This window comes from Stigmatopora argus, chromosome 8 (genome assembly GCF_051989625.1).
Source record: "Stigmatopora argus isolate UIUO_Sarg chromosome 8, RoL_Sarg_1.0, whole genome shotgun sequence".
Lineage (NCBI taxonomy): Eukaryota > Metazoa > Chordata > Actinopteri > Syngnathiformes > Syngnathidae > Stigmatopora > Stigmatopora argus.
Window position 1 is genome coordinate 3,756,410 of NC_135394.1, and position 13,551 is coordinate 3,769,960.

General features: G+C 40.3%; 1 protein-coding gene across 1 annotated transcript in view; it reads left to right on the forward strand.

The window, feature by feature from the left end:
- The first annotated feature begins 7,333 nt into the window (after positions 1 to 7,333).
- cachd1 (cache domain containing 1) overlaps positions 7,334 to 13,551 on the forward strand; it is a 55,965-nt gene continuing 49,747 nt past the window's right edge. The window contains exon 1 of the mRNA XM_077607687.1: positions 7,334 to 7,850. Within this exon, the coding sequence (XP_077463813.1) occupies positions 7,602 to 7,850 (249 nt within the window). The 5' untranslated portion in view covers positions 7,334 to 7,601. The remainder of the gene's footprint in view (positions 7,851 to 13,551) is intronic.

Below are 13,551 nucleotides of genomic sequence, written 5' to 3' on the forward strand. Positions count from 1 at the left end.
TATATATATATATATTCATTCAGTCATTCATTCCACATCTGGTTCAATCCATGTTAACTCAATATACACACACAGCACTGCCCCCAGCCATTGCCTTGTACAGCAAAGTTTGTTTGTTTCCAGATTTGGGTTTGCTGCTCAAAAGGGGGCAAGAAGAGAGAAGATCCCCTGGTGGGAAGTGAATAAATGCGAATAGCTGCACTCAATGCACTTCACTGTTATTGTTGCCTCTAGTAGCATGGAATTTGCATTTTACCAATCTGTTTTCTTATGTCGACACAACCTCCGGTCTCTACAATGTTATTTTGTTGAAAAAAAAGTGTAAAGAGAGAGACAGATCCTTGATATGAAATCCTAAAACATAGTACAGTTGTACCTCTACTTCCAAATGCTTCTACATACAAAATTTTCAGGTTACGTTTTGCTTCCTTGTTATTCATTTTAATACATTAATAATTTTCTTATAATTTGGTTTTTCTCACATTTAATACAAAATTGGGACAATTTACACATAAAATACAGCTGTATTTACGAAAAAGCAGAGTTACGAAACATGTTCTGGAACCAATTAAATTTGTAAGTAGAGGTAACACTATCTCATTGCATAAACATTATGAAAGGATACAGTACGTGTCCTTCCTTCTGATAATACACTGGCTGGCATGACCACCTAAGAACATCACAAAAGAAATCTGGAAAGGTTTGGGGGGGAATAAAAGCAAGTGTGTCGACAGGGGTTTCACACTGGCATGGCCGCTTGGCACCTCATTATTGCAGGACGAAAAACCCCTGTAGCGATATTTTTCGAGCACCAAGAAGATTTACAAACATAGCCTTTACCTATTTAAACCAAGAAATTGCCACTACTACTACTAAGCTATGTGAATATTTCCACTCACCTGAACTGTAGCTGGAGCTATTATATCTGTACTATCATCCCGCATTATAGAAATTTCAATTCAAAGAACGTGTCAAGTGGGATAAAGGTGGGTTACCTTTGAATGCTTTAAATCTGCTCCAGGCTTTTAAAAGATTCAACATTTCTGGATTTTCTAATTAATATTTCATATTCACTTGGGTGGTACATGCTATTGATACTGTGGTACATGACACAACATAACATGAAACGCTTCCTCTCCTCTGGTTCTTCCTTTCCTTCCTCCCTTTTGCTCCTTTCATCTTCCACAATCTACCTCTGCACTTGCAGCCCCCCAACTCCCACTTTGCTTTTGAGGATTGTTGTTTAAAGGCCTGCCTGTGCTGGTGCACAGCTCATGCTCACATTTACTCAAATACTTGGCGCAATACTTATTGTCATTATCAGCAACTAGCAGGCAGCATTTCAATCACTTATTCCATGTGTGCAGTTTTTCCGCCACATCACCGGTTTGAAGAGCACTGACTCCTTTATTTCACTTTTGTCTTTTTATGCATGCACACAGACGTCAAGCGCAACACTGCAAACAACCTCGGTGTTGAATGGAGCCAGAAATAGATTTGGGTGTGACTTGGAATCAGCTTAAGTCTTCAAAGAGAACATTTTGATGTTGTGAAGGGAGCGAGAGAGAGAGCGAGAAATGGAGGCAGAAGGATGGGGGAGAACAGCGCAGATCGGGTTGTTATAGCCATCTGTAAAAAGGGGCCAAAACTTGAAAGAATCCAGTTGCCATAGAAACAGCATGGTGCCTTTTTTATTGCCCCACCCCTCTCTCAAACACACAGACTTTAAAAAAAGAAAGAAAAAAATTGGGAAATTGGATGTCAGCAAGTGATGGCAAATAAAGACCCTTCCGTACTACTGTTATAGAGACACTATTTGTTGTGACTTATTTTAAATTGCCAGGATCATGTGAGCACTTAAGTCAACTTTGGTGTGAATGGATACTCCTTGATTTTATACTATCTATTGCTGCTTGTAAGGGAAGCTGCCTCGTGGTGTAGAGGTTCACCCGCCTGACTTCGGTGCGGGCAGGCGGGGGCTTGATTCCCATTGCTGGCGGTATGATTGTGTCGGTATGGTCGTTTGTCTCTCTGTGTGCCCTACGGCTGACTAGCGACCAGTCTAGGGTATAGTCTGCCTTTCGCCCGGAGTCAGCTGGGTTAGGCTAAAGACTAAATGGTCAAGTCCAGCCTAAACTTACTCTCTTTAATCATCTCATCTCATTTTCTGAACCACTTTATCCTCACTAGGGTTGCGGGGGGTGCTGGAGCATATCCCAGCTGACTTCGGGCCAGAGGTGGGGGACACCCTGAATTGGCCAGCCAATCGCAGGGCACAAGGAGACAAACAACCATCCACACTCACACCCATAACTAGGGTCAATTTAGAGTGTCCAATCAGCCTACTATACATGTTTTTGGAATGAGGTAGGAAACTGGAGTACCTGGAGAAAGCCCACGCAGGCCTGGGGAGAACATGCAAACTCCACACAGGTGGACCGACCTGAATTTGAACCCAGGACCCTAGAGGTGTGAGGCCGACGCGCTAACCACTCAACCCGCTGGGCTGCACTGGGTACCATTTTATAAGCAAGTGAAATTAATCCCCCATATTTACGGAACAAACAAGAGACATGAATGAGAAAGTGGACAGAGGCGCAGAGAACATTTTTTTCATTCTTGATACCACACATGAACCCAAGTTGGCTAATGGACCAAAAGATCCTCAAAATTACGAAAAAAAGAGTAGCCCTCCCCAAAGAACCATATTTATTTTTATCGTCATGTGTTGCATTTTGACCTTTTGGGTGCACCAGACTATATGCTGCAGCCACTAAATTTTACTGAGAAGTCTCCATGTCAAAATTACTGGGGTTTCGGCATAGGGCGGGCCGGTTGGCAGATTTGATGTCTTTCATGATTAGCTTTGAACCAACGTGTCTTAAAATAATTCATTCATTCAGGGGTAGGGCTCTCGAGCCACATGCGGCTCCTCGCCCAAATGTATTATCATATTTTATATATACTGTGGGCGGCCCGGCGAATGAGTGGTTAGCGCGTCGGCCTCACAGTGGGGGACCTGGGTTCAAATCCAGGTCGGTCCACTTGTAGAGTTTGCATGTGTGGGTTTTCTCTGGGTACTCTGGTTTCCTTCCACATTCCAAAGACTTGCATGGTAGGCTGGTTTAACACTCTAAATGGAGCTCTGGGAATGACTGTGAGCGTAAATGTGCATTGCGATGGGTTGGGCACCAATGCATGGTGTACCCTGCCTGTCCATAAGTAGCTGGGATAGGCTCCAGCACCCCCACGACTGTTGTGAGGATAAGCGGTTCAGAAAATGAATTATATGAATGTATTTACTTATATAGAATACGCAATGGGCTATATGCAGTAGGTGTCCAATTTGTATTATGGGATATTTACAGCAAAAGTCATGTAGCTCATTAACCTGTAAAAATTAATACACAAGCCTCTCTCACTATGAAACACGGTTCAAAACTGGGAGCAGCCAGCGCATCTATATTTTGTTTATATGTGGCAGTGCACTTCTAAATATCAGCAAACTACTTGTACAACAACAAAGACACGTTCCAATGGTTTAGATTAAATTGTACTGTGTACAGCACATAGTTGGATAAAAAATACTGTGATAGACTGAAGCCATGAAGTGGGGAGGGATAACAGTATCTGACTTGTGCTTTTTATCACATGTATTTGTCTGTCTATTCATTTACAATACAACAAAAGATTATAAATAATGTATAAAATATTTGTCATGCAGCAAATGCAATTCTACGTAGAGCAGGAAAACAGAGTCGCACATAAAAATTCAGGAAAATATAGAAGTTTCACTGGATCAATTTAAGTATATTTTCAGCTGTTGTGTAATGCTGCCTATCCATGCAGAATACGAGCCTCTGTCTGGATTAGATCTGTTTCTTGTAAAGCCTTGTGACACGGGGGTCCATGACACATTATAAGGAAGCAGGGTCCAGCTAGTTTTTCCCCAGGAGCTTTTCTTGTCAGCAGAGGGAAGGCTACTCAGATACTTTAAAGATCTAAAGTCCTGAGGATGGCAGTGGGGAAGAAAAGTGGAAGCAGATAGGCTGTTTACATCTAACGCTAACATAGCCCATCAAGCCACAGAGGTCATCATGTAAAATGATCCAGTTTTTCAATCTAGATAAGACCTTACCATTATGTGTCAAATACATTGCCAAGACAATATATTCATCATTGCCCAAATTATGATTTAATGTAATTATTTTAAATTTGTCTCATTGCAAGTTATTATGACAGAGCCATTTCACATAAAAAGCATGCAGGAGAAGTTGAGAACCAAGCAAGGGTGTTTTTTTTTAAATTATCATTCAGTGATTTTAGTCAATTTTATCGCAATGGGCCTTTTGACATATAGAAGACAAGAAACATAACTTCTACAGCCGGTAAATCAAAGAGGAGTAGTAGAAGTGTCTATGCCTGGAACATTCCACCCCAGGAGATTTGAGACTGATCTAAGACCTGGCTGTTAAAAGCAAAGAGTTGCTGTAAGGTCACACAAGCAATGTATCCTGCAACCACTGTAAAGCGGCACAGGGCTACCTTGCTGTTCAATGACTAATTACTGTTTAGGTGGTATAATTTTAATCACGTGCCTTCATATATATGTACAATCAGATGGGGGTAAAACCAGCTATTGTTAGGTAGAATATATGCAGAGAGTGAAATAGTCCCATTAGCTCTTACGTTATACATATTTTTTTAAATGTACATTTGCTATATTGTTTGTGTATACCTTATATTCTTCAGTCAGTGCAACCTATCAAGCTACATGTTGATACCCTAAAGTCCCGTTTTTGTTTCACAGAACCTCACACTGCAAGTCACTATGTGCTATCTTAGGGAATTGAATCAATCTTATTAGGACTTTACTGCTTGTTTTACAATACATTTGACCTCTAATCGGTCTTAAATAGGTGCGTTTCCACTCCAAATCCCTTGCTATGGCGGTCCTAACTATGCTTTATTGCATGAACTGAAGATTTCTGCTCAATGAGGTGAAACATATATCAAGGCCACCAGAAAAGTCCAGTTGTGATCGAGTCAATGCCTCGAGAATGAAATGATCTGAACAAATGAGAATGTTCATATGCTAGTATACTCTATGCCCTAATTGCTGAATCCTAGGCTCATATGACCAACATTTCTTTCTCTCCCAGCCTTTATCTTAACAAACCAGGTGGTGTTGTGTTTCTATGCTGTAATTAAAATAATGCAAATGTCTTAATCCTGTAACAGCAATCCCTATGTATTTTTTTAATGAGAATTCAGAGATACGTAATGCAATTAGATGGCTTGCTCAGATGGGGCAGACAGCTTTTTCCTTCTCAAGAGAATTGAACCAATGAATATTGGTATTCAATCGTGATATAATTTTGACTGCACTGTGATACTAACGTTGAAATACTATGAAAATAATCTTTTTTAGTGTTCTTTGGATTTTTCAAATTTTTTTAGTATGCAAATTATTTGGTGTATTTCTAAACAGATACAAAATTATATAAAATTCCATATTGCTTAATGATAAAATTAATATTAATCATAATAGTTTTAATAGCATTTAATGACCAAAAATAGTCACCTCTCCTACAAAGAATAATATCTTAAATGTGTGTCCTGCGGCTGGTACACATGGTTAGAAAAAATTTCTAATCAAAAAAACAAATACTCAATGGCTGGTCAACTTCACTTTCTTGATGAGGCTTTTATCCAGTGTTCATCTTGGACCAATTTTCTACTTAACCATTAAACATTGTTCCATACAAAGCACATGTGAACCATTGCTCCAATTAGACTTTACAGTCCCACTTTCACCTCAAGGTGTATTTTACTTAATACGATAGAGTGCAAAACATAGTTTTAATCCCATTTTACTGTTGCTCAGGAAGACAGAATCAGTTACTGGAAGTGATGTTAAGGAAGGTAATCTTCTACGCACGCCGCACATTTTCAGTTTGGTTTCATTAGTGTGACGGCCAGCGTTTAGCTTTTTCCCCCCAATAAATTCAATTGTTTCTATTGGAAAATTGTTAAAAGTGTGGAGTAATTTGCTCCAATACCAACACTGCAGTTTGAATTTGTATGGTAAAATCCTCAAAATCATGTTCTTAAGGACTTGATTCCCCCTCTGACCGACTTTCAATTTCATATTTCAAATCATTGCACGATAAAGAGAATAACTACTCTTCCACTGACTCGTTTTTAAATTGAGTATTGCATACACTCATCTCCCTTTACAGTGAGGTCTCCAAACCGGTCCTCGAGGGCCGCTGTGGATGCAGGTTTTTTGTTCCAACCGATCCAAAACAAACAGTTTAACCAATGAGGTCTCTGCTGACAAAGAAGCACCTGACTGCAATCCAGTAATTGCACTTCTAGGATACCACATTGGTGGAAAGGTTTCCTCTTACAGGTTGCAACGAAAACCCGCACCCACTGCGGTCCTTTCTGGAATAGTTTGTGGACAACTGCATAGTAGTACACCAGTGGTGGCCAAGTCCAGTCCTCGAGAGCCCCTCTCCCGTCTGTTTTCCATATCCCCCTGCCAACACACCTGAATCTAATAATCTGGATTGGTATCAAGCTGCTGGACAGCTTGTTGATGAGTTGATCATTTGATTCAGGTGTGGTAGAGGAGGGAGATATGGAAAACAGACTGGATAGGTGCTCTCGAGGACCGGACTTGGCCATTACATAAACTATTTTATTGTACAATTTCAATAGTAATGGATCTGTAGGAGTCTTGATAATTTATTTTTGAATTGTCTTTGAAATAATTAATGAGTAAGGCGTCATGATGGACTTTACATGTCCTCTCTGGGCTTGCGTGGCTTTTCTCCAGGTACTCTGGTAACCTCCCTCATCCCCAAAAACATAGCTCGTTGAAAACTCTAAATTGCTCCTACGTATGAGTGTGAGCATGAATGTTTGTCTGTCTCCCTGCGTCCCGCGATTGGCTGGCCACCAGCTACCCCTGCCTGATGCCCGCAATTAGCTGGGATAGGCTCCAGCACCCCCTGCGACCTTTGTGAGGATAAGCGGTTCAGAAAATGAATGAATTTCAATTTAGTGGGACTATAACTGTATAACTGTCAACTTTTGAATACCTACTATCTACTGTCCCCGAAAAGGTTAAACATTAAAGCGACTGGTTGAGTGTTATTAAGAGTATATCTAACAAAACAACGAAGAACATTTACGAAAGATAAGTTATATACATATGCATATGTGCGAACAAAAAAATCCCAGCTGAACGTGAAGGTGTCATAGCACCACTATTCATTGATCTCTGATCCGGACGACTGTAGGACTCGGCATTTCCACGCCCACTACTTTCACCCCCATTGTGGGGAATCTCGAGCTCACACACACGCAGCGGCAACGCTTTGTAAAGAAAAACTTCTCTCCAACTCATGGATTTATTTGACTCTTTTCGGGGATTTCGAGGAACAGCAATGGTTCGCGGAGTGGGGCATTTAGGAGCGTCGACTGGGAGGAAAAGGCCACACGTACTCGGCACAAAGTTGTAAAAAAGTCGTCCCCCTTTTCCCTACACGCTCACACTCGGCGCTTGTCCGCTTTGAAGAGCCCCAGCCATCATGGCGAGGCGGACCAGGCACAGCATTTGGGTTTTGAAGCCGAATCTGCGCGCTCCATTCCGGAATACGCTGCTCGGTCTTCGCGGTAGCTTGTCTGCTTGTTTGTGGAGCTTTGCTTTCATATACTCGGCTTTCTCTTCTGGTTATTGTGGAGCCGACACAGAGTTTTCCATTTTGGAAGAAGCACGAGTCCTGTCCGAGCAGATGAAGAAGCTGTCCACACAGGAACTTGGAGTATTTACTATGCAGGTAAAAAAAAAAAGAAAAAAAAAAGATTTTGTATTGTTGTTGAGTTTGAATTTAAAAAAACAAACAAATAACCTGTGGGGACTTCTTGTGCCACTTTCGTGTTGGCAGAGAAGAATCCAAAACCGGCATAAAATGGATTCGAACAAAAAGCGTTCTTTTTAACTAAATGTGATGACAGAAACGTAAGATGGCCCAACAAATATAAATACTGAAGTTCCTGCGACATGTTTTTGTGGACTATCAGCGCACTGGAACGACCCCACAAGCCCTGCAAATTACCCACAAAATCCTACTGTATATCACATAGTAACATAATATATACAGTACTTGCGTACATACTACACTCATTTCAGAAAATCCAAATTCTCAACACGTGTGTTTATATAACAGGCATCCTAATATACAGTAATCAATATTTGTTGGCCCTTATTAATATATTATTATTTCCCTAAATGGAAGAAATGATCCTTCTGTCATATCTTGGCTGGCCTGCGCGAGCGCATTCCAACTCAATTTATTAGATAAACGAGGAAAAAAACAACAATCAACTGAAATACATCATCCAACAGACTTAACGATAAAACATTATATAATAACATTCTATTTTACACTTGCATACTCAACATCCATGAGGTAAAATGAATACTGTTAACACAATTATGTTTAAATGTATTCTCTTCATTGCAGTGTAAGTAACCGCAATACCATGCACAATTTCAATTTATTTTCGTAACTTTAAATCTATTATTTGAGTAATTTAGATTTATGCTTCTTAACCCATTTATGTTAATCTCAATTCATGAATGAATTGAATTGAATTGGAGGCATTCAATTCAATTCCTACCTGAAATCTACGTTGCTGATCTCATTTATGTTAATTTGACCTGCAGTGCTGTTTTCGTTTTCGAAAATGACCGAAACAAAAAAGTGACAAATTGAAATGGCAACTGCTATAATCTGTTCTCTTCTCTGTACAGGGAGGTTGTATTGCCAGGTGTGTTACGGCTATACCATGGGATTCATAGGTTTATCTTTGAGTAGTCGCAAGCAGGGGATCATGTTGATTGATAAATAGGATTTTCAACATCAAGTGTTCCAGATTTCACACGTAATCTCAGGTTTCAAGATTTGCTTTTGTGTATGTATATAAATATTTGCGTTTACAGAGTTATGCATTTTTTTTAATGTACAAAATGCTATTTCATGTGATATGATTATTTGATGATTCATTGCTCTAAAGGTGAGAGTGCTTTGAGGATGGATTGACTGATTAAAATGGAAAACTGAACAGGAATAAATGCAGTGTTTCTCATCTTTGGCTGTTTGAAGAGGTCATATTGAGCTTCTGCGGAGGAGCAGAGATGCTTTCATGTTGTTTTTCTGCCCTGCGGGACACAAAGCGTGCTTTTTTTCTCTAATGAGACACCCTGCATTTGCAATGACTTTACTGCGGTATAAATTGCAAATGAATTGATTAGCTATGGTCTCAAAACCAGTGGTGAAAAGTACAAACGTCACCTTGCCTAAATGTGCAAGTGGAGTTCCAATGGGTCACCAAATGGCAGGAGATGCAGCGCCGGGGTGTTGGGGGGTGTGAGGCAGGAAGGCCGAGGGGTGGGGGTGGAGCACATCAAGGGCAGGAAAGCACACAGTGGCGAGGCAGTGGGGGAGCCCCTGTCCCAAATGGTGTTTCATCTCCTCTGCTGCCACACTGAGATGCCTTCATCTTGCCCCTGGGAATCAGCTTTGAGGACTCCTTGTGATTCTCGTAGAGCTTCCACAATCACAGATCTTCACACTCACCTGAGCTCTGCTTGGACCTCACTGACTCATCTTTCTCTGAGTACCCTGCCTTTAATGGAGTCTGAACATCTTTAAAATGAGTTTTTATATACATGAGGTATCAGAAAAAGTCCAACGTAAGTATAAGTTCTTGTGCAGTCATTGAGCCTCACACTAAATGCTCATCTCTGTGTTTTGTGTTGTGTTCACACTTTTAGCTAACTGAACAGAACAGCAGCATATTCCATTGATAAGTTGTGAAACACTGTTTAAGTTCACATAATATTTGTTTGGAATGAGCATTTAGGGTCGATTTCCTTTGCTGTATTTGACATAACTAGCTAGCTAGTTGTTATTTTCCTGCAGATGGGATCTAAGAAAGAGTAATTGACTCCGATTGGCCTTTCTTCAGTTGTTAATGATATTTTTGTCGTAGTTTTGATTTGTATTTTCTACCCCTTCTTTTGGCTCTGGCACCCACAGTGCATTGTATTGTCTCGTTGACTGGGTCTGATCTGAGAGCTTTGTTACGTAGGCTGTAGCATATCGCTTTCGAATGTAATGCAACCCTTCACTACCCCACCCATCATTATTTTTGCAAATATGAAACTGTGGGATTTTGAGCGTGCGAAAATGAGTTACCTTATACATACCTATATGCTCGGCATTCAGTTTCTTAATTATTAATTGATTTTAGTGCATATGGCATGATCAATCAACTTTTCCTGGAATAACTCATCTAAAATCTTGTAAAAGTTACTCTTCCAAAACTATACTTTTATAATTATAATACACTGTGAGAGTGTGAAAAACAATTTTGGCCTACATCTAATCATGCCCATTGAAATCCTATCATGATCAACAAACCATGAGCCAGTTGTAGTATATGATACCGAACACACAATCGTTCTTGAAGTTAAGATCTTATTGATCAATTGTATGCAATTATTGATATTTTGATGATATACTGCATTAGTTACGTCTTCTTCAGTAAGGCATTGAAATGGTATCTTAGGTTAAGTGAAGGTGTCCTTTGGCTGAGCTACAAATAATAACCTGCTTGTAATGGAGACATTGAGCTCTGACTCATTCAAGACTCTTTCAGTGCAGTTTGCACAAGTGTGTTGGCCAAATGCTATTTTAGTAGACCATCTCAAGAGCATTAGGCAAACATGACACTTCCAGTTTCGTGCACTTATTGTGAAGCCAATTTGCTTCTGGTGCACTACTTAGTCAAATGCATAGAATAGCCACATATGGTAACAAGTTAGTGGACAACAATGCAATATACTCAAACAAACTATTTGAACAAACAGATCACAGATAATCCTAATAATACAATTAATAATTTTCCGTACCGCTCATCATCACAAGGGTAGGGGACACCCTGCATTGGTGGCCAGCCAATCGCAGGGCACAAAGAGATCAACAGCCATTCACACTCACAGTCATTCCTAGGGGCAATTTAGAGTCTTCAACCAGACTACTATGCATGTTTTTGGGATGCGGGAGGAAAATGGAGACCCAGTTGTAAATCCACACAAGACCAAATAGGAAATGCAAACTCCACAAAGGAGCAGTCCTGACCTGGGATCAAACCCAGAATCCCAGAACTGAGAGGCCCACGAGCTAACCATTCGTCCACCAGGCCATCATCGTAATAAAATGTATTCATAAATGTCAATGTTCATTGTAACACTATGTATTTACGCACACCACTGAACAAACACAATTACGCACACTCGCGTCAGACTTTGGCTCATTTTATGCATTCTGGTGCTGTACATGCACAATCCTGTAATCCAAACATTGCACTTATGTAAAGGACTGACTGCTGAAAACACAGAAATACCATATACTAACATCATGACCAAATATTTTTCGGGCTTTATTACTGCTTGTGACTACATGCCTGTTACTTGGAATCCTGTATATCAGGGGTGGCCAAGTCCGGTCCTTGAGAGCCCCTATCCAATCTGTTTTCCATATCACCCCCTCTACCATACCTGAATCAAATGATCAACTCATCAGCAACCTGTCCAGAAGCTTCATACCGATCCCGATTATTTGATTCAGGTGTGTTGGTGGAGAGAGACATGGAAAACAGACTGGATAGGGGCTCTCGAGGACCGGACTTGGCCACCCCTGCTGTACATAAATATTTGCCATGTTTATTCAACATATTTGTAAAAAACACTACTATTTTTCCAAAATGTTTGAAGTACATCAACAATAGGAAATCATGTAGAAGACTACATTTCCATTTTAAAACAGACAATCTGATCCTCTTGTTTTGCAAAACACTTTCAGAATGTTTTAGTCTATGTTAAACGTATTTTGCAAAAACGTATCTTGCAAAACCATATCAGGTTTCCCACAAACACACTTGAATGCTTTTAACCAGACAAAATGTTTCTACTACCAACTGATCCATTACAAAGGAAACATTCATTTTAAAAGCCCTAATCCTTTGAGTGCCTGTAGCTGTTATTAAGGCTCACTCATCTGGTCTTGTCAACTTCCAAGATTGATGATTGATAGTAATTGAAGGGTAGAGGAGGGTTTTGAAAAGGAAAAGAAGATTGAGAATTATTTCGCACCAATATAAACTTTTTTTATTTGCTTTTTTGAGCTGCTTATCCTCATGTTGTGGGGGAGCCGGACCCAAACCCATCCAACAGGGCACTAGCTGGGGTACACCATGAATTACTTGCCAGCCAATCGCAGGGCACATTTTCAGAAGTTGCTTTTCCTTGATGTTGCACGTCGCATCGGTGCTCCCAAGGGTACTGCGCAGTCTTGATGCAAGACTGTGGAATTCATGCACTTTCAGACAATTTGGAGCAAATTGGGAAGGTGAGCTCTCCAAGCAACCAGCACTAATTCATTGATTGGTGCAAATCTGACAAATGAATGCGCCAAATGATAGACCTAACCAGTTGTATTCCATGTACGTGGGAACACAGCCTTCTTTTGAAATTGCAGTGACAAACTTGCTTTCATATTGGCTATGAGTGTGAGCATGAATAGTTGTCCGTGTCCTTGCGCCCTGTAAATGGCTACCGATACCAACAGTATTTTTGATTTGGCTACCATTGGGCTGCAGGTCTGTTGGAAGAAAGAGAGTCAGAAACATGTTTTCACAAATGTCTGTCCCTCTCCAAGCTTCTGGAATACAGGACTATTTTTCAGTCAAAGCGCTTTAATTCTTTTGCAGACATGTGCACTCATTCTTGGCATCTACTGAGCTGTGGTCAGACTTAAGCGGGAAACTAATGTTCTTTCCCTTGGTACACCAGCTGTTGTGGTTCAAAACCTAATGTACAATTGTGGACAGATAATCTATCTGAATACTCTCTGACGGGTTTCCCACATTTATCAGTTGAAGATGGCCTTGTCCGGCCTCCTTTGATCTGGAGTTAGTGATTTGCTTGCTTTCCATCTTGGTACATTTAAATGGTGACCTGCCCGTCAAATGTCAAACTGCTGATAAAAATCAACTATGAACATTCCCATGGCATTTATCTTTGAGCAAGATTATTGTAGTTGGTCAAAATAACATTATCTTTCTCAAAGATTTGCTCCTTATCTGTTTTACCGTAAAAGTCAGGATTCAGCTTGCATGTATGCACACTTTCCTCACATATCCATGTACACATTTGGAGATTTAACCACACAGACCACTTTAATCAACTTGCTTTAAACCTGTTCATAACTTAACAGAATTCCAAGGACCAATATCAAATACACACTCCATGCAAAATTAAAACAATGTCAAGTGCCCAGGTGATAGACTGGGAGGGATTTTCAATAGTGATCTAGTCTATATATTTTGCCTGCTTCCTGCCAATGTCATTTAGCTCCACTGCGATTGAATTGCCAATGTGACTAAAAAGACCCCCAAACTTCTCCTTAGCAC